Source organism: Panthera pardus, unplaced genomic scaffold, assembly GCF_024362965.1.
Source record: "Panthera pardus isolate Hobbes unplaced genomic scaffold, ASM2436296v1 HiC_scaffold_13, whole genome shotgun sequence".
In the NCBI taxonomy this organism is placed as follows: Eukaryota; Metazoa; Chordata; class Mammalia; order Carnivora; family Felidae; genus Panthera; species Panthera pardus.
In genome coordinates, this window is record NW_026526688.1 from 79,421,463 (window position 1) to 79,441,967 (window position 20,505).

The 20,505-nt window shown below is 39.4% G+C and overlaps 1 protein-coding gene across 4 annotated transcripts in view; it reads right to left on the reverse strand.

The window, feature by feature from the left end:
• Positions 1–20,505, reverse strand: part of ARHGAP10 (Rho GTPase activating protein 10) — a 321,716-nt gene that overhangs the window by 213,190 nt on the left and 88,021 nt on the right. For 3 of the 4 annotated variants that reach the window (XM_053901202.1, XM_053901200.1, XM_053901204.1), the window contains exons 4-5: positions 11,834–11,953; positions 5,573–5,644 (exon numbers count right to left, since the gene is read on the reverse strand). In XM_053901202.1, the coding sequence (XP_053757177.1) occupies positions 5,573–5,644; positions 11,834–11,953 (192 nt within the window). The remainder of the gene's footprint in view (positions 1–5,572; positions 5,645–11,833; positions 11,954–20,505) is intronic. The other variant, XM_053901201.1, reaches the window with a different exon arrangement.

The following is a 20,505-nucleotide window of genomic DNA, read 5'->3' on the forward strand; positions in this document are numbered from 1 at the left end:
CGACTTCAGCTCAGGTCATGATCTCATGGTCCATGAGTTCAAGCCCCGCATCGGGCTCTGTGCTGACCGCTCAAGGCTGGGAGCCTGCTTCAGATTCTGTCTCCCAATCTCTCTGCCCCTTCCCCACTCATATTCATTCTCTCTCTCTCTCTCTCTCTCTCTCAAAACTGAATAAACATTAAAAAAAAAAAACAACAGTGAAACCAAATAAGGTGTATGCTGTATAAATGGTAAAGGGAATTCAGAAACCTAAGAAACAAAACTTAATATTTTAAATATATTAGAAGTAAACATACTTTTTAAGGTTGTATCATAAATCACTGGATAAAAAATATTATTCAACTAATGGTGTTGGTATAATTAGTTAACTACTTGGAAATAGAGAACTATGTCTCATATCAAAATTAATTCCAGATGGATTGAAAGAGTCACGAGTAAAAAATGAAGCCGTAAAAAAGAACAGTTTCATCAGATCTCACAACAGACAATACTTTTTAAGCAAAAAAGAAATGGAAGAAGCCATGAGAACTTCTAAATATCAAAAAATACACAACAGACAAGCTAAAAGACCAACGACAAAGCAGGGAGAAGATGCAATTAATATATAAGAAAAGAAGTAAATACTCCTAATACGTAAAAACACTCTTAAGATTAACCAATTTTCTGCTAAAATCACATATTAGTATTTCCATGGAAAAATGAATAAGGAATATATAAAGAATTCACAAGAGCTTGAGATTGTGAATTGTCCACATTTCTTTAGAGCATTAGAATTTGCTTTGGAAAAAGGGGGGAACTTTTTAAAGTTACCAGGTAACTTTTTAAAAATGTTTTGGTTATTTTACAAACTTCCTGGGATGAGGAAATGAAAGAGCTTATTTTACAACGATAAACATTAAAATAATAAGGCGTAACTAGTTTGGAGAACTAAATACTTTCTTAGAGATTCCAACTCTTCCTCCCTTATTTAAGTAAGGAGATGGGGGTGGGGTGAGGGGGGGGGGAATACCACCCATGCAAGAAACAAGACTCATATTACACATATACTTGGCAGGAACACCTTTTAAACTGCAATCCTGATGTCCAAGCCTGATACCCAATTGTTCTGTAATCTCTGTTCTTACCCTCCCCTGGTCTACCAACATCCTGCAAGCCCAGATAAAAATGCCATCTCATCCATGAAGCGCCCCCTTACCACTCAATGGTGGTGAAAACAGCACACCCTCCCTTAACTTCTGCACCAAATGTCACCTCTCCCTGTTTGACAACTCACTTGCCTTATCCAACCTCACTCTCCCCCTTTCTCTAAGTCCCTGCAGCCTACCCAAAGAAATGAGAATTCAGCTTTCCCTCCCCCACAGAATCCAGCACCTAACTCCACACCCAGGAGACATCTGTCAGAGGATGAGAGAAGGAAGCCTGTGGCTGCAGTGGCACCAAAAATGACAAAGTTGATGGATACCCTGAGCTACTGTGCAGGGTCACCTATCCATCATCTTCGCACTACCTGGCCAGGAGGGTCATAAGCCACGGTACTCTGGCATGTCACCTCTGAAGCTTGCAGCATCCAGAGAGTAGACAAAAACCTGAGCGGTTCTTGTTTGGCAAGTTGACACAGAGCAAGCCATAAATGGGATAATAAGATAAACTGCAACCATGTAGGCCAGGCCCCACTCGAGGCATGGGAAATACACTATCAAGTTCATTTAATCCTCACAAAAACCTTCTGAGACAGGGGTCATTAGCCTCATTGTAAAGATCAGCAAATTGAGAGCTGGAGACCATGAATGCCCGAATCCACACAGCTAGCTTACAGGCAGAAATGGGATTCAAACAAGAAGGAATCAGGTCTTCCTGAAAGACTTTCCTGGCACTCCAAGTTGAGACAATAGGGCATGTTCCAGAGCACCTATGCTTACCTCAATTATAGCACTTTTTAGTGTTTTGTTTTGTTTTGGTTTGTTTTGTTTTGTTTTGCATCTCCCCCACACTCAGAGTTGACCATGTCTTGAAGGCCAACTAGTGTTTTAATTCATAGTTGTATACTGGGACTCTTCCCTTATGATAGGTGCTGGTAAGTGTTTTATGACTAAAATGAAAAAAAATGTAATTAAGTCAACATTTTTTTCTGCTTTGTCAAACATAATTTGAGAAATTATTTAAGTAGATTTGCTTTTCACTCATATTCACTCACTGCAGTCATTTACAGAATCTCAGGAAGTCAACTTTTATTAAATATTTAGTCATTAGATATAATCTTGGAAAGAAATATAAAAGAAATTTGGCACAAGGGTCTCTGAAAGGCTGAGGCTGTAAGTTATAATATATGAAATGAACATCTTTTTCAACCCTTCTGGTTACATTTTTTTATTCCAGTGAATAAAATAGTAATTGGCTCTTTCAGACTAGCATTTGAGTTGGCTCGATTATCAATAGTTTAGTTGCATCTGTTTGATATTTGCATGCATGCTGCCACCTGCATGAGGCCACATTTTCATTACTGGATTGTTCCAATATCTACAAGAGAAATCTTAAATTCTCCAATGTAAGTCATAGCAAGTTGGGGTAATTCTTACAGAGTTTACACAACGGCCTACTAGGCCCCTATGTCATTCAGGGCCCATACTAGTTTCCTAATTTGACTAAGTGGCTAATTCGACACATAATGAGCAATGGCTCTGGATAAAGTGTTGTGCAGACACTAGGGTAAGTGACAAGCCCCTGGGGAAAGGAAAGAGCTGCAGAGGAAGTAAAAGCTGAGTGAGGCTGTGAAGGGAACTCTGAACAGGAACCTCATGTGACACAGCACAGAAGGACCTGTGTCCTGCGACGGAAAATGTAATTTTTCCAACAGACAGGAGAACCCGGCAAGCATGGAAGAAAATCAGCAGAACCTCCAAGAACCAAGGAATGAGCCCAAACCAAACACATATGATGGAAGGAGAACAAATCCATATGGAGGCCAACAGTAGAAAAGAATAGCTCAGGGCTTTTAAAAAATCCAGCTTGCAAAAACCTAGCAGTTCAGACATATTAAAACCACCAATTAAAGACGTCACTGAGATTCCGGAAACCCGAGAAACTAAGAGTGAACAGAACGGAAACAGCTCCAGTTGAAAGGCAGAGGGTAGGACACACCAGGTGGGGAAGGAGAAGAGAAAGAGAAGATCCACATTCTAACAAGGAGATCTGAAACATTCTGCTGTGGTCAACTTTTAAAGGCTTTTTTTTTTTTTTTTTAATCCCCACATAAAAACTGCTTTTTTAAAAAGACCTTTAACTTACATAAAGTTATTTTTAAGTGTCCCAATTAACGAGTGAATAAAAATATAGGTTTGTCAAAACATGATGAAATATTCAAGAAGTACAGATGTAGAAAACCAAGGATCCAGATTACAAACCTTTATACAAACCCTCTTCTAGAATTATCAGTGGAATAGGTTATTTATCAGATACTTTATATATTAAGACAAGAGTGGAGGCCGGTAGTAAAGAAAGCACAGCCTTTTTCTCTTCAACACAGAACAATCTAGATTTAAACACTGAACGTCTAGAGACAGATGCTTACATAGCACACTATATAACCTAGAACATCACCATTCTCTACTCTTTAACATATAAAACTTTGAGTAAAAAAGGCCTTCTCCCTGTGACCCACAAGGACTTGCCTCCTCAAATAGTATCCATAGTATGACAGCCAACACACATACTGTACTGAACAAGAACATATGATAAATCCTTCACAAACTTAAAGACAGTGAACAATGAAGGAATAAAAAAAAAAGGGGGACTTCAGGATGGAATCTGGCCATGAAACAACTCAAGGCATAGACTAAAATTATTAAAATAACTTCTTTTAACATGGCAAGCTATTCTGCAAGGTGCTTGCTGGATATATACTCTGAACAAGTACAACATTAGAAACAGGAAAAGTTTTAGAGGGAGAAGGAGTCAGTCAATAGAAAATACAAGGTTAGAAATGTATAAAAACTCAGTAGGGGGGCACGTGGCTGGCTCAGTTGCTAGAACATAGTCTATCAGGGCTGTGAGGTCAAGTCCCACATTGGGCATGGAGCCTACTTAAAAACAAACAAACAAAAAACAGTAGGGGGGATGGCAAATAAAAAAGAAAATATATTAAGTCATATTCATTTCCCATTTCCATAATATAATCCTCACTCACCACCACCATCATCCAATTAATAAGAAACGGACACTGTTTACATTCAGTACCTGCTAATGAAGTGTTAGAAAACAAACAGTCAAGGTGTTCGAGCTTTAAAACAGCCTAAAGAAGACAAGATCAGAGAAAACAGAATCATAAAATACAAAGTAGAGCAGTCAAATCCTCAAATCTCTCATTTTACAGATAAGGAACTATAAAGCCAATTATCTGCCCAAGGTCACAGGTGTGAAAGGAGACCTCCAGTGTCCTGCTGCAAATCCAGAAGACACAGTCAGCTTCATGGAACTCAGCAAACAATCCAGGAAGAGGACTTAGAGGGTGCCTGACTAATCTCCTCTGAAAACATAGCCCTTCATTAAAAAGGTAAAATAGTATGCTAAAAGGAAATGTATCTAATATTTTAACAAGTCACAGGAGAAATGATTCTTTAAATAGCAACTAAAAAGCTGGCACTCTTTGGGCCCATCTGTATAGCTACAGTCATTGAAGCCACAGAGTTTATTTGCACAAAACCATTTTAATATTTTGCTTAGGAAGATGAAGAAAAAAAAGCTTCACAACCCCAAGCCACTGGTGCGGAGTGGGGAGAATCCAAATGTAAAAACTCTCTTCCCTACCTAAAAGTGATGTTACTCTCTTCCGGGCCAAGCCAAAAAGAGTCAACACATGATTGGTACTTTTTGTCCCTCAGGTGAATGCACAAAATTCAGGAAAGGTTGGTGGAAATTACTTCTCTGGGATAATTTCAAAGCTCATTAGTATTGGAAGTTGCTAAATAGATCTCAGGCTCCCTGTGGTAAAGTCACCAAGTTGTTCCCAGAAATCCTGGCTACCTTCCAGATCCTTGAGTGCGGGCTGTTGTTCACCCACCTCTGAACCCCCAGCACCTATCTATAACAACACTGGCGCGTTAAGAGAAGCTCAGTAAATCTGTGTTAAATTGAAGGAAATTATGTCCCCAAAACCTAATATTCTCTTCCTAGCTTCAACGGCATCATGGTGTAGCAGCATTTCTAATCTTAAACCCTCACATAATGCTACACTCCTCCATAAAACTGAGGCGTGTGAGGAAATCAGTGTACTCCCCACAGAGGTAAGATGCTTCTATTCCGAGTGCATGTGAGGTCTGGTTAAAGATATTTTCAAACCTCTATGTGGGAAGGTGTAGCCAAAGACTGCTAGAGGTTTTACTATCCCGTCCAGGTGTTTTTGTTTGGTTTACAATTTCATACCCCCCAAGGGGAAAAAGCGCATTTACAACATAAAACAACAGATGGTTTACTCCAGCATCTCCTTCCAAGCCGCCAAATGCGAATCGAGAGGACAGTGAAGCAGCAGAGGGACGTCCATCTTCCACGTACAAGTGTGCTCAAATTAGACACAAACCTTTACGGCTCCAAGTTGCTCTTTTCTGAATTTTTCCAAAGGTTTAATCAGGGTTTCGGTTACACTTAATGCCTAGAGAATGAGAATGATAACAAAAGAACATCGTATTAGGTTTCTAAAGAGGGAAAAAAAAAAAAAAGTCAGTATTTCATTTCCCTCTTCCACCCCACCCAGAAATAAAATGAACAACATATTTTAACTACTTTATCTCACGCTGCCAATGCAACCATCAAATGACTTCTAAATTTATTAACACACTGGATCTCCATAAATATTTTCAGGGAAGAGGAGGTGGGGCAATGTGCCAGGGAAATGTGAAACAGTCCCAACACAGCTCTTTCTTCAGGGAAATAGCAAGCCGGTTGTCTTTAAACAACAAAGGGGTCTATCACATTCATTAACAGAACACTTCTGTTGGAGATTTTTTTTCCCTCCCCCTCCTCAGAAATTTACAAGTCAATTACATTCCTTTACTAGTGATCAGACTACATTATGTAAGGACTCAGTTTGTGGCTACAAATTTACACACTCAGTCTGACTGAAAATTACTCATAAGGATTGAAGGTGTATATGCAAAGCAGAATCCCTGGAGCTCACAACAAAGTAAATACTGGGCATGCTGGCAAACAGTACAGAAGGAGGTCAATGTGGTAGGAGCCATATACACACTCCAACCACTCGTTCTTCTATTGGCTGCTTTGGGGCTTTTCCTTTGAAGACAAGAACATGCAACAAACAATGCTGAAAATGAAAATCACAGGGAATATTTACCTAACAAAAATGCACTGAAGAGTATGCAGGTGAGTAGTGGTCTTCTCACCCTGTATTTCTGGAAGATCAGAAATATCCAGAATAGAAAAGGAAACTTCACAACACTTTACAAGAAAGTGTCATGCCTCTTTTTACACACACACACACACACACACACACACACACACACACAAGGCTTCCAGAAATCCAAGCTTTAAATTACAGAAAAACTAAGTCACTTAGAAAAGTAAAGGATTCTGAATTTAACCAAAAGCTCCTTTGCAAGATTCCATTAGATAAGGATTTCTCCCAAAGAAATCCTCAAAAAATGACTATGCCTACTCAAGATAGGGAATCCTCAAAAAATGACTATGCCTACTCGAGATGCCTAGAGTTCGACCTCTCTTTCCCAGGCCACAAATTAGGTTCCACTCACTCCCACTCTGAGAATTTATAACTTAACTATCAAGGAGCTGGGGCAACAGAGAACTAAAAGAAAGAAGAGCAACAACTAGTCAGGGGAAAAGGATCACTTTCAAAATACTACATCCATTTTATCCTCCCTATGTTGTTGACCATGTGACCTACAACAATGGCAAACCAGAAAGCCCTTTGTCCTAAAGAACAGAGCAGAGACAAAGCACATGCCAGGAATCCCAACTACTCAGAACAATATGGAATGCCTCCAGCAGATATGAGAAGTTCTGCCATACGTTTTTAAAGGGCTCCATCTGACACACAACATCTCACAATAATTTAAGGCGCATTTCTATTAGCACCAGTGTCACTGCCTAGCCTACTCCTTTTCCGAATAAACCTACATATAAGTATATATATAAATACATTCTCCAGGGTGGATGGCCCACTCAAGAAAGAAGTCACCCCAGCATGACAGTGCTGGGAACACAGAGGCTAATAAGTGCTCAACTTCACAGAAGATAGGAGCAGAGATTCAAAATCATGTAAGTCCAAGCTTAACCTTAACCAATGTACAACATTGCAATGAAGTACCAAACAGGACTTCCCCTTTCCAAGCAGTCATCACAATAAACCCTGTATTTCATGAAACAAGTATCTGCTGAGCATTCAGCACCAGGTGCTGGAGACACAACTATGAACAAAGTAAGTACAGTCCCTGCCCTCCTGGAACTTACTGTCTAGCAGGGAAGACATGATGCATACAGGAACATGTAAGAAAACGTGTAGCTGCAAATTCTAGTAATTCCTTCGAATGGTGAACAGAACTAAGGTGAGGAATTTAGTAGAGGATTTATAAGGAAGAAACTACCCAAAGAGAGCTCCATCCAAAAAATGACATTTAATGGCACAAAAACAGACACTCAGATCAATGGAACAGAATAGAGAACCCAGAAATGGACCCACAAACGTATGGCCAACTAATCTTTGACAAAGCAGGAAAGAATGTCCAATGGAATAAAGGCAGTCTCTTCAGCAAGTGGTGCTGGGAAAACTGGACAGTGACATGCAGAAGAATGAACCTGGACCACTTTCTTACACCATACACAAAAATAAACTCAAAATGGATGAAAGACCTAAATGTAAGACAGGAAGCCATCAAAATCCTCGAGGAGAAAGCAGGCAAAAACCTCTTTGATCTTGGCCGCAGCAACTTCTTACTCAACACGTCTCCAGAGGCAAGGGGGAAAAAAGCAAAAATGGGACCTCATCAAAATAAAAACTTCTGCACAGCAAAGGAAACAACAGCAAAACTAAAAGGAAACCAACAGAATGGGAGAAGAAGTTTGGAAATGACATATCAGATAAAGGGTTAGTATCCAAAATTTATAAAGAACTTATCAAACACCACACCCAAAAAACAAATAATGCAGTGAAGAAATGGACAAAAGACATGAATAGACACTTCTCCAAAGAAGACATCCAGATGGCCAACCGACACATGAAAAAATGTTCCACATCACTCATCATCAGGGAAATACAAATCAAAACCACAATGAGATACCACCTTACAACTGTCAGAATGGCTAACATTAACAACTCAGGCAACAACAGATGTTGGCAAGGATGCGGAGAAAGAGGATCTCTTTTGCACTGTTGGTGGGAATGGAAGCTGGTGCAGCCACTCTGGAAAACAGTATGGAGGTTCCTCAAAAAACTAAAAATAGAACTACCCTATGACCCAGCAATTGCACTACTAGGTATTTATCCAAGGGATACAGGTATGCTGTTTGGAAGGGACACATGCACCCCGATGTTTATAGCAGCACTATCAACAACAGCCAAAGTATGGAAAGAGCCCAAATGTCCACTGATGGATGAATGGATAAAGAAGATGTACACACAATGGAGTACACACAATGAAGTATTACTTGGCAATCAAAAAGAATGAAATCTTACCACTTGCAACTACATGGATGGAACTAGAAGGTATTATGCTAAGCAAAATTAGTCAGAGAAAGACAAGCATCATATGACTTCACTCATATGAGGACTTTAAGACACAAAACAGATCAACATAAGGGAAGGGAAGCAAAAATAATATAAAAACAGGGAGGGGGACAAAACATAAGAGACTCTTAAATAGAGAACAGAGGGTTACTGGAGGGGTTGTGGGAGGGGGCTAAATGGGTAAGGGGCATTAAGGAGTAGATACTCCTGAAATCATTGTTGCACTATATACTAATTTAGATGTAAATTTTAAAAATGAGATTAAAAGATGCCAAAAAAAAAAAAAAGGCAGGGAGGAGAAATGACATTTAAGTGCATATATGAAAGATGAGAAGGAATTAGAGGTGCAGAGAGCAAGGGAAATTGTTTTCAGCCTGAACCCAGCAGAGGTAAAGGCTTGAGGTGAGAAATTTGTATATGACAGGAAATAGCAAAAGGCCAGTGTGGCCGGGACATAAAGAACAGAGAAGTAAATGGAAAGACAGGAGTGAAGGCAAGGGACCAGAACATATAGGACCTTGAGAGCCCAGGGAATGAGTTCTTTCATTTTGGGTATGATGTAAGCCATGGAAGGTTTTTAAGCCAGGCACTAACACAATGATTATTTAGATCTTTTAAAGATTACTCTGGATTCTCTGAGAAAAAGAGATTAGAAGTGAGGAAATATGGAAAGAGAGAAACCTGCCAAGAGGCTTCTAGAATGGTACATATAACAGAGGATGGGGGGCTGGAATAAGGTCATGATAACAAAAATAGAGTTTTCAGAGATATCTGCAGATAGAATCAAAATAACTGGTGATGGACTGAATGTGGGAAAGGTGGGTGTTCCCAGGATCACTCCCAGATTTCTGGCATGAACAACTGAATACCAGAAATACTATTTATTGAAATAGGAAAATTATGAGCAAAAGCAGCTAGGAGCAAGCACTAAGGAATTATGCTAAATCTAAGATACTAGGAGACACCCAAAAGATAGTAAAACATCTAAATGCCCACGTGAAGAATCCTGAAAAGATGGTTCCAAATTTCTAAGGTGGGAGGAGATGAGATGGTGCCCATGCATGGGTGTTGACCTGTCACAGGAGGAGGGATCTGTCCCTCCCGTGTAATAACAAGTAAGAACACAAGTACTGTATCAATACAAATGAGTGTGAAGATCTCATGAAGAGAGGCTGGGAGTTGCTACCTGATGGTTATTTTTTCCATGAAATACAAGGCAAGATCACGTACAAGAGAGGTTGAGCACGGGAAAAAGTTTGAATAGTGAGGAGAATGAAGGAAAATATCATTACAAACCGTGAGCAGAGCACTTCCTAGAGAAACATGAACATTACTAGGCAGGGCTACAGGCCATTTGAAATAACTGAGCAGCAGTTTGGGAAGACATCCATCTGCCTTGCTGTGCGATTTTCTCTAGCAATGCAGGGAGTGAGTGAGCAGTTAGGTTTAACCAAGGTAAGAGTATTTCCAGGACATGTGAACATATCAGCATAGTACTGATGTGGTGTGCACAGCACAGGCAAGTTGCACAGGTGAGGGAGCTGACTGGGTAAAAGAGATTTCTGGAAGGGGATAAAACAGAGCCCGAAATAGGACATACGAGTTCTCCAGGCAAAGAGTAAGGATACACTTGATCTCAGCCAAAAGGCCAAGAAGCGATGTCAAAGAGTAAGGATAAAGGGGAGAGGAAAACAGCAATTTCAGGGCATACACCTGCAAGCAATTCAGTGTCACTAATGCAGCTGAAAATCAGCAGAGGAGGCTGAAGAGATCCAATGGGCCCCAGGAGCCATCAGAATAGGATCTAGGAAATGTTCAGTAAATGCTAGATACAGGCATTAATAACACAGACACAGAAAGGCCTTTTAAAATGCAAGTCCTAAAAGTTCATCGTGTGGCGTAAACACCATCCTTTACAAAAGGGGGCCCACAAAGACTACACACAAGTAATTTTAGGTCATTAAATGTGTCCTTCACTTGGATAATTAACGTGATGCAGCATGTCTGACTCCCAAGGTCTAACTCTTTTTCCCAAGGAAAACAGTATGAGAGATTTCTTACTGTTTGCAAGTTAACAAGCAAATTTCCAGAATAAGAAAGGAGTTGCTGTCTTATCACTATGTCCAACTCTTTCATAAAACTTTTTTGATTAAAAAAAACTTTAATTTAAAATTCATTACCAATTTTTTCTTTTAAAATCTGGTTATGTACCTTCTGAACTGAGCCTTAAGCATTCTATTCAATAAACAAAACAAGAGGAGCTACTCAACGTTTCAGTAAGGCACTGGTGGTTGAGCAAGAAGGATTGTTTTCTTCTTCCTCTCAAAATAGACTAGACACTCCATGGAATCTCTCAGTTCCTTTTAAAAATTTCACAGAAGTATTATATAATATTTGTTAGGAATAAGTGTTACTGAAATGTTCTAATGCCAAAACATGATTCTTCCCCAGAGACAAATGAATACCAAATCAAGGATGGCTCCTAAACCCTAAAGAAAATTTCTGGTGGTAACAGTTCCCCAATTTAAAAGAGACAGCTGAAAGTAATACTATGGAGAAAAGCTTTCAAATACTAATACAGTAGAAATCAGGTAATTTAAAGAGAGAAAGAAAAAGCAAATAGAGAATGTGATTTTATATTCCACCTATAAGATTATGTAACCATATTAGTCCCCATAAAATACTTGAACTAGCCACAATAAGAAATCAGAAAAGGCTTTGACTAATGAGCCTTGAAAAGGGTTTTGGATAGTCTTGCTTAGAAACAGAATGCATCTACATGAATATAAAATGTGTTGATTTACCAGATGCTTTCACCTTAGGGCAGGAGTCAGCCAACTTTTTATATAAAAGGCTGGGTAGTAAATACTTTAGGCTTTGCAGTCATATAGCCTCAGTTGCAACTACCCAACTCTTCCATTGTAGCCCAAAAGCAGTCATAAACAGTATATAAGTGAATGAGCACAGCTGTATTCCAGCAAAAATGTATTTACAAATACAGGAGGTGAGGTGGGCGTGGTCCATGGCTGGCTCAACTCTGCCTGAGAGAATCATCCTGAGTACATCCCAAGATGTTCTACTTACTCTTCTCTGGTTGCATATTTCTTTTCTTTTCTTCTTTTTTTTCTTTCTTTCTTTTTTTTTTCTTTTTAAGTAGGCTTCACTCCCAGTGCAGAGCCCAATGCAGGGCCTGAATTCAGGAACCTGAGATCAAGATCTGAGCTGAGATCAGGAGTCGAACTTTTAACCAACAGAACCACCCAGGCGCCCCAGTGTATATTTTAATATACATTTACTATATTTGCAGGGGAACAAAATTTGGGAGGAAAGGTTGAATGTTGCATGAGAGAATCATAGTTCAAGTAGCTGTCCAGCTGAAAAGAGGGATTTACAACTGAGGTTATAGATTTGCATGGGATAAGTAAGCCAGTGGGTTTCAGCGTTGAAAAGCAACTGTGCAAGCATTAAAAAAAAAAAAAAAAAAAACTATCTTAACAATTTATATGAATTTATAGCGGGCTTTAATAAGGGCTTTAGTCCCTAAAAATGAGTTAACTGAATGTTCAGCATGAGTCAAAAGAGTCCTAAGTTGCCCTAGAAAAGAATGAACTCATACATTGGCTATGTACAAACCAAACAAGCCAATCATTCAACGGTGTCCCGTGAGATCAGAATCTATCTCAATAGTATGGATATTGCATTTTTAAAAAAGACATTTTCTAACTGGGGTAAAGCAAGAATGTGCCCAGAATGCTAAAACAATGTAGGAGGAACAAGAAAACCAGAGGCATTCAATAGAATTGGGGAGGAAGAGAATATTTAGAGGAAACATGAAAGCTGCCTATAAACATTTAAACAGATGCTAAGTGAAAGAAGGAAAAAAGCATTCTGATTTGCTTAAAGAAGACAAAATCAGGTCTAATGGGAAGAAGCTGTAATGCAGATTTGGGGTTTGCTCCCAAGGGGAGCTCAGTAAGACCTGCATGGACCAGGCAAAGTCTGACCTCTAGCTCCTTTCCCATCAACAAGTACAATCTAGGTGACCAATGCCCAGGGACACTCTATCACAGAGGCCTGCAGGAGGAAAAGCTGGCCTAGGAGACCTCTGGGGTCTCATCCAGCTCTAGGATTCTATGTGAGGTGGGAGAAGCAGAAATGCAAGCCACATTTCAGTGTTGAATGGCAAATCACAGAATCCATTAAAACTTCACAATTCAAGTAAAAGAATGACACTATTTTATAACAGCCTGGGGGATTAAAATATTTCCAACTAGTCAGGTCTGACTGAAATCCCTTTCATTAGACATCTGGATGTGAGAACTTCAATGGCTAAAAGGAAAACAGAAGGTAAGGTGATATCTCTGCCTGCCCCCACAGTTCAAGCAGTAGCTGAGAAATCTGTTGGCAATGACAGCTACCCAGCAGACCATCAGACTCTACTTTGGGCTGGGGAAGAACCTCTGCTGCTGTTTTAAGGCTGCCCATTTGAGGGCAGGCTAAGTTCTGATGTTCTAATTCTAAAGAAAATGGGGCTTGGGGTTAGAAACCCATATTCAGTAAAAAGGTAAAACTACATTCTATGAGATCTTTAAGAGTTTTTTAAAGTCTCAATCTAAATAATACAGTGAATATGTCAGTGTAAGTACTAAACCACGCCCTTCTGATCACTTAGTACTAACAAGGATAGACTGAGTCTAATGAAACAGAAGGAATTATGTCTGTTCCCCATGGCCCTTGTTATTTTAAGCCTAGATTCCAAGTGTTCTTGACCCCAGAGGAATGCATAATCTGAGAGCAAAGGAGAATTTCCACTATTTTCTCCCATGACCTTCCAGATACTTCCCATTTCATTAGACTAAATGGAAAACTCTACTTTCCAACTCCAATATCAAGAATAGCAGCAAAGATACATCACAGAACATGTTTCTTACTTTTTCTTGAAACAGAACCTCAGGATATAACACTATATATATGATATATATATCATATATATATGATATATATAAAATTATATTTATATTTCTGAACATAAGAAATATTTTTCCCAAAATTGTCAGAGGGACTTAACCCTACATAAGAATTCTCAGAGTCTCCTTAAGGAGTGTGCTTTCCATTATTTTGATCAACAAAGGACTGTTTGAGGAAACAGTCCTCAGCCTGAAACAGCCCCCATCACACCTAGTTTCAGATACTTGCAGTTTACAAAGAGTTCTGGGTTACAAAAACAAGTGGAAGCTAAGAAATTTAAGAGCTTTAGTTATTCTGGAGAAAACCTCAAATTCTAAGTGTTTGGTGTTTTTATAAAGATCACTTTAAAAGAAACAAGGCAGTAGTTAATAGTAAGTCATGAAAATACATCTGTCTTATAAAATCTGTAAAAGATATCGTCCAAATGTGCTACACATGGGTATCTGTAGCTTGAGATAAAATATTGAAAGAAAGCAGCAGAAAGAGATTTTTCAAAGGTGCTGTATCAGAAAGAATTCAGACAGATGTGGCCATGACATACTCTGGAAAGTTGTGCCAAAAGATTCAGAATGTCTCAGTGATAAACATACTAATGTAAAAGTCGTCAAGACTTGGAATAACTTTTTTATGAAATAAGTGGGGGAAATTTTTCCAAAGTATACATTAATCATTTGATTTTAAAATATAGCCACATACTTAATTCACTAAATAATGAAAGTAGGCATGTGATTATCTAGTAGATATACATATGCATACCTACAAGTATGTACATTCAAGCCATCCAAAAACATTTTTGTTTCATCTTCTCATGGGAAAATGATGTTGCATAGAGTCAGGCATAAACATTATATGTAGTGGATCTCTGTCCTTCTGGGATACGCACCACTTGAAACACCTTCCTATGTTTGAGAATTCTCCTAACATATGAGACACAGCCCAACTTCCACTATGGAAGCTGGAAATGACAGACATTTGCTCTCCTAGCCATCTTGTAGTGAGGTAGGGGGACCCGGCCAGAGTGCCACTAATCAGATTCTGCCAGCCCAGACTTTGATTCGGAAGCCAGTGCTTACAGAAACTAGTGACCAGAGATTCTGGTGAGTGTAGTAGCAACTCATTTGCAAAAGTAGAAGTTCTACAACCACCACCAGGGGCAGCGGTATTGTTGGTGAATGTTCTGTTGTCTACACCCCGTGGCAAGGGTGGTGACTATCTTCTCCAAACCCAGCTCTGCAGTGCAACTCTGGGCATCTTTCTCAGTTCTCAGAACCATATGAAGATACCACAAGCTACTGAACAGTCTTTAAATAAATTCCCTTTCTGTTCAGAAGACTCAGACCTTGCAACTGAGGACAGACTAACACAGGATTCACATTTCTTTAAAATTTCCGAACTGTACGCAATCGTGTCAAAATGCTTTCAGTACTATCCATCTCAATTCCCAAACAAGATTTTTCTCCTGATTAAACCAAATAATTTTTTATTAATTAGATTATTTCCCATTCACACTCATCCTTTGCTACCCCCCTTTTTCTCTATCTAGCCAGTCTTTCTCTGGACTGTGCTTTCTCCCATCAACTCAGACTCAAGTTATAATAGGAAAACTGAAATGCACAATAAAGCCCTCACATTTTTTAATACCTAAAATTATAAGAGAAAGATTATTTCCCATTCACACTCATCCTTTGCTACCCCCCTTTTTCTCTATCTAGCCAGTCTTTCTCTGGACTGTGCTTTCTCCCATCAACTCAGACTCAAGTTATAATAGGAAAACTGAAATGCACAATAAAGCCCTCACATTTTTTAATACCTAAAATTATAAAAGAAATTATAAGAGAAAGAAAATGATGCTGAGAAAAAAAACAAAAACATTTCATTGGTGTGCTACAAGAGCCCAGCCCCAGTGACAAATAAGAGGCCAACATTCTCTCATTTGGGCTCAGACCCAACCATTTCTGTTTTTCGACCATAAAAGAAACAATTCTCTTTTGTTACCTGAATACTCTCAACTTTAAAGAAGGAATAATGCTTGTTCGCTCTACCTACTTAACACAAGCAAAAAAAAAAAAAAAAAAAAGGAAGGGAATGCCACACGAGAAGCAATTTTAACTTCCAAATAAATCCCTGGATATTATTTTATTTGTGAGCACAGCTCAAGCTAAGCTAATCCTTCTGGTAGAAAAAACTAACGTAAAAACAAAATTAAATTTTAGAGTGTTGATACCTCAAACTTATCAGCTAAGAACTGGTAAGAACCTTAATAAACCCATGTACAAAGGTCTGAGACATAGGTACAGAGGTGCTATAAATTAATTCTACAGAGTTTAAACCTGAAAATTAAAAGCCAATTAATATAAAATGGTTCCTTGAACATCTGATTCTTTTAAACCACAGCAGTCCAATTTAACAGTCTGGAAATTATAATTTGTAAAATATATATTCCAAATTCACTAGATCAGTCACCACACTTTTGTTTTCTTCTGAAAGGCCAAGAATAAAAAGTCCTCCAATGAGAGTTTTTGTCAACTTTCAATTGTAAACTCTGAACAGAGCCTTAATAAAACAAGAGTATTTGAGCTAATTTCTGACAATTTCTGCTCCCTGGCTTAATTCCCTGAATATCTGGCCATAAACTGGCTCTCAAAAAACAAACAAACAAACAAAAAGGCCACTGAATCACAAAAAATTTAAGCTTCCCTTAATGTCTATGTTCTACAAATGTATTAGTGTTTAGCTGAAGAGGGGAAAAAAAAAAAAAAAGGAAGCTTGCATCAATTGTGAAGGCCTTTCATTAAAGGTTGCCCTTTTACTCCAATTATTTAAATCCAGTAGATTCAACCAGTAAAGATTTGTATTATTCTTTGGAAAAAGTAAGAATCTACAAACAAAGATTAGGTATATTAGGAATGAGTTAACCTAATAAGGACATGCAGAGATTTAACCTTTATCTTCTTTCCCTCTGTGCATGATGGACAGTAAAGATCTAGCTTCTTTTTTTTTTCTTTTACTAAATACTTGGGCAGAACATTGTGAGAAGGAATAAGACGCCACAAAAGCAAGTGAAATAGGAGCCTGACAGAAAGCTGCAAAAGTATCATGAGAGAATTTGAAATTATAATTTTTATCTTTAAATGAGAGAAATTGTAATTTCTGAAGCAAATGGTACAAGTCAGTGGCATAGCTAGAAATGGAACCTCATGAATCAGGCAATAAATTTTCAATCAAGAAAACATGAGAGGGGTGCCTGGGTGGTACAGTCAATTAAGCTTCCAACTCTTGATCTCAGGTCATGATCTCACGGTTCACGGGTTCAAGCCCAGCATCACGTTCTGCACTGATGGCATGGAGCCTGCTTGGATTCTGTCTCTCCTTCTCCCTGCCCCTCCCCTGCTTGTGGGCACACACACTCTCTCTCCGTCTCTCAAAGTAAATAATTGAACTTAAGAAAAGAAAACCTGATAGAAATAGAGAGAAAGAGATGGGTGGGGATCTGTTCAGAAAAGAACACCTATACATTTGGCCAAAAGCAAAGACACTGATCTCCGGCCCTTCTGTACCTGGGCTACTTGAGTGGCTGAGAGAAGGAGGGTGTCAGACAGAAAGGCTCTCATTCTCCACTAAGCAGCCAGCAGCTGAGCACCTCATCCTGACAAGTGCCTAATCCCTCACTAACTCTAGCATTGTCGGGTGCTAGGACACTGCCCAGCTCCTGGGGCACCTGGGTGGCTCAGTCAGTTGAGTGTCCAACTTTGGCTCAGGTCATATCATGGTTCATGGGTTCGAGCCCCACGCGGGGTTCTGTGCTTGTGTGGAACTTGCTTTAGATTCTCCTTCCCTCTCTCTGCCCCTCCCCTGCTTGTTCTTGCTCTCACATGCATACGCACTCTCTCTCAAATAAATAAACAAACACTGCTCAGCTCCCAACATTCAAAAATACTTGTTTTATGAAGCAGTAGGATTCTCACACAAATTTAGATAACGTAAAGAATGGAGTTTCTATATGAATTCCACATTCCCTGCTGATGGCAACAATGGCAACTATGAACACCTATGCTGCGTCTCCTGTACATATTATCTTCATTCAAAACAGTCTGTTTCTGTGTTACACCAGGTCCTCTAAGAACCAGACACCGCCACAAGATTAGAAATGCCAGAAATTTATTAGGGGGAATGTCTATGAGAAAAAGGGGGGGGGGGGGGCGGGGGTAATCAGGGAGACAGTGATGCAGATCTCATCCCAGTGGAAGGAGACAGGGAGGGGAGGAAGGCTGCAAGGTTGGATAGACATGCATTAGACTGCAGTGCAGTGAAGGAAAGTTCAGCAAGGCCATTGGGGACTCCTTGAGTCAAGGCTGCCTGTCAGAGGACTCCAGAGTCCCCAGTAATGAGCTGCTTTAGTACCCCCGCTGTCTCAGTCCTGGCTGGGGGCAGACTGTAGGAGGTGTGGCCTTCACTCTAACACAGTAATGGAACACATAGCAACAGCTAGGCCCAATGGTCCTTACACTCCTGGCAGTGGGCGATCTGAGAGGTGCCCGTCTGCCACTGCTTCCTAAGTCCATGTTCTTCCCACTATATGGCCATGGCCACTGGTCTACTCCTGGACCTCTAGTAATGCCCACCACCATTCAAGTTCTGTATTTCATTCAATCTAACATGCCACTAAGAAGACGACACTCCACTTTTCTATATAGTATTATGGAAAAATATGGAAACCTTGATTTAAACTTTTACATTTATTGAAAAAGTTCTTTGACAAATTTTTATCCTGTATCCCTCTTGTGTATACATAAACAAAAAACAAAATATATTTAAGATATTTCTAAAACTTCTTCAGAGTCCAGCTCTCCTGAATCACTTTTCATCTCACTCACTGATATCTAGTTTTGCCCACACATTGTTCTTTTTTCCTTTGTGCCATCAAGAATAGTGGAGGATGCCTTATTTCTTGAAGTGGTACTCCACTATAGGACACAGAATTTTCTTCCAAGATGATAGCATCCACTTTCTAGGTATTTCCTGATGCTGGAACTCCTTTGACCTAACCAGAAGGCCTTAATGGCAGGTCTTCTAACTGCTACCAGGATTCATATTTCTTCCTCAAGTGGCCAAGTGGTTTGTTGACTGAAATGTTGAGCTACAGTTATCCAAACAGCCAGGAGAAATAAAAACAGGAGCACCTGGGTGGCTCAGTCAGTTAAGAGTCCAGCTCTTGGTTTCGGCTCAGGTCATGATCTCATGGCTTTGTGGGTTCAAACCTCACATTGGGCTCTGCACTGATGACGTAGAGCCTGCATGGATTCTGTCTCCTATCTCACTGCCCTTCCCTCACTTGCACTGTCTCTCCCACAAATAAACTTTAAAAAAACAAACAAAAAAAAAAAAAAAACAAAGAAAGAATAAAATTCACATTTCTTCAAGACTCCTGCCTGGCAGACGGCAGATATAAGGATAAATTTCCATTCCCCGCCATGTTCAAAGGTGGAGGGAAGGTTGGTAATCTTACAAGGAGCTACAGGCAAAGAATAATGTTGTTAGGATACCAAGAGATAGGAAGATAGGAGAAAGATTCTCTTTTCATCGCTGTCACCAACTTATGTTCTGAAGTGACATGGATCAAATCACTTCACTGAATTCCAGTTGTTTTGTTTTTTTTGGGGTTTTTTTTTTTGGTCAGTAAAAGGGTTAAAAGTTTCCCTAAGTTCTCTCTCAACTCTTTGTTTTAGGAGCCAAGGCCATACCTTTGAGTACTTCATGACTGGATCTGACAAAAATATTTTCCTCATGCAACTGCAGACTCAGCTGAACTTAATTCTCACTATTGGAACCACTCCTCTAGATAAGACAATGAAATGAGGGGGCTGGTCACATTCTGGTGTCTGTTGTTGGTGTGCATGGATGTGTGCTGGGGATGGGTTGAGGAGTCCTTGTCTACTCTGCTCTTTCGTGTCAGTAATAAGGGGCTTAATCAGAAAAGCGGATTCCTCAGAAGCGGACAAGAACAAAGCCCAAGATATGAAATATAGGAAACATAAGTTTCAATAGGGAAGTAGAATCTGACGATGACAACGCTTCGAGACCACAGATGACTATGAGTCACCAAGAGAGGGCACTGAGTCATGAGCAAGGCCTCCCACGTAATGGGGTCCACCAAGGAGCCCAATCATCTTGCCTAAATCATCCTCACTCATTTTAGAATTCTGATTTATTCGAGTCAGTTCTGACTATAACCTCTATAGGATTCTGAGTAAAAGTCCAACTTTCAAAAAGTATATTCCTAGGAAACACGTTTCACAATGACATCTGTATCTGACTGAATTAATAATGAGTTTACAAGGGTAAAAAACGGATTTATGTGAACAAAACAGTGTTGTCAAATTGTAAGGGTCAGTTCCAAGGAGAAAAATTCTTTATAAAGTTAGGTCACTGACAACTTTTAAACTAAACTGAGAAATGTTCTCACAAATAAGTTCAAGATGGATTTTTTTCCCCACCTGAATATGCCTTCCAATAGAACTGTGCACGCGTGCGCGCACACACACACACACACAAGTCACTTTAACTGTAAAAGAACTGGTTAAAATCAGTTTGATATACCATATGAAATATAATATTTACAGTAAGATTAAAGTAAAGGCACAGTCTTTCCAGTGGCATGGAATGCCTTAGGTACCCAGCACATTACAAGAACTCAAAGTAATGCTAAACACGAACACTAAAATTCCTAACAGCAGAAACCTATTTAAAAAAAAAAAAAAAAAAACACTAGCTATAGTTCAAAATCCTTT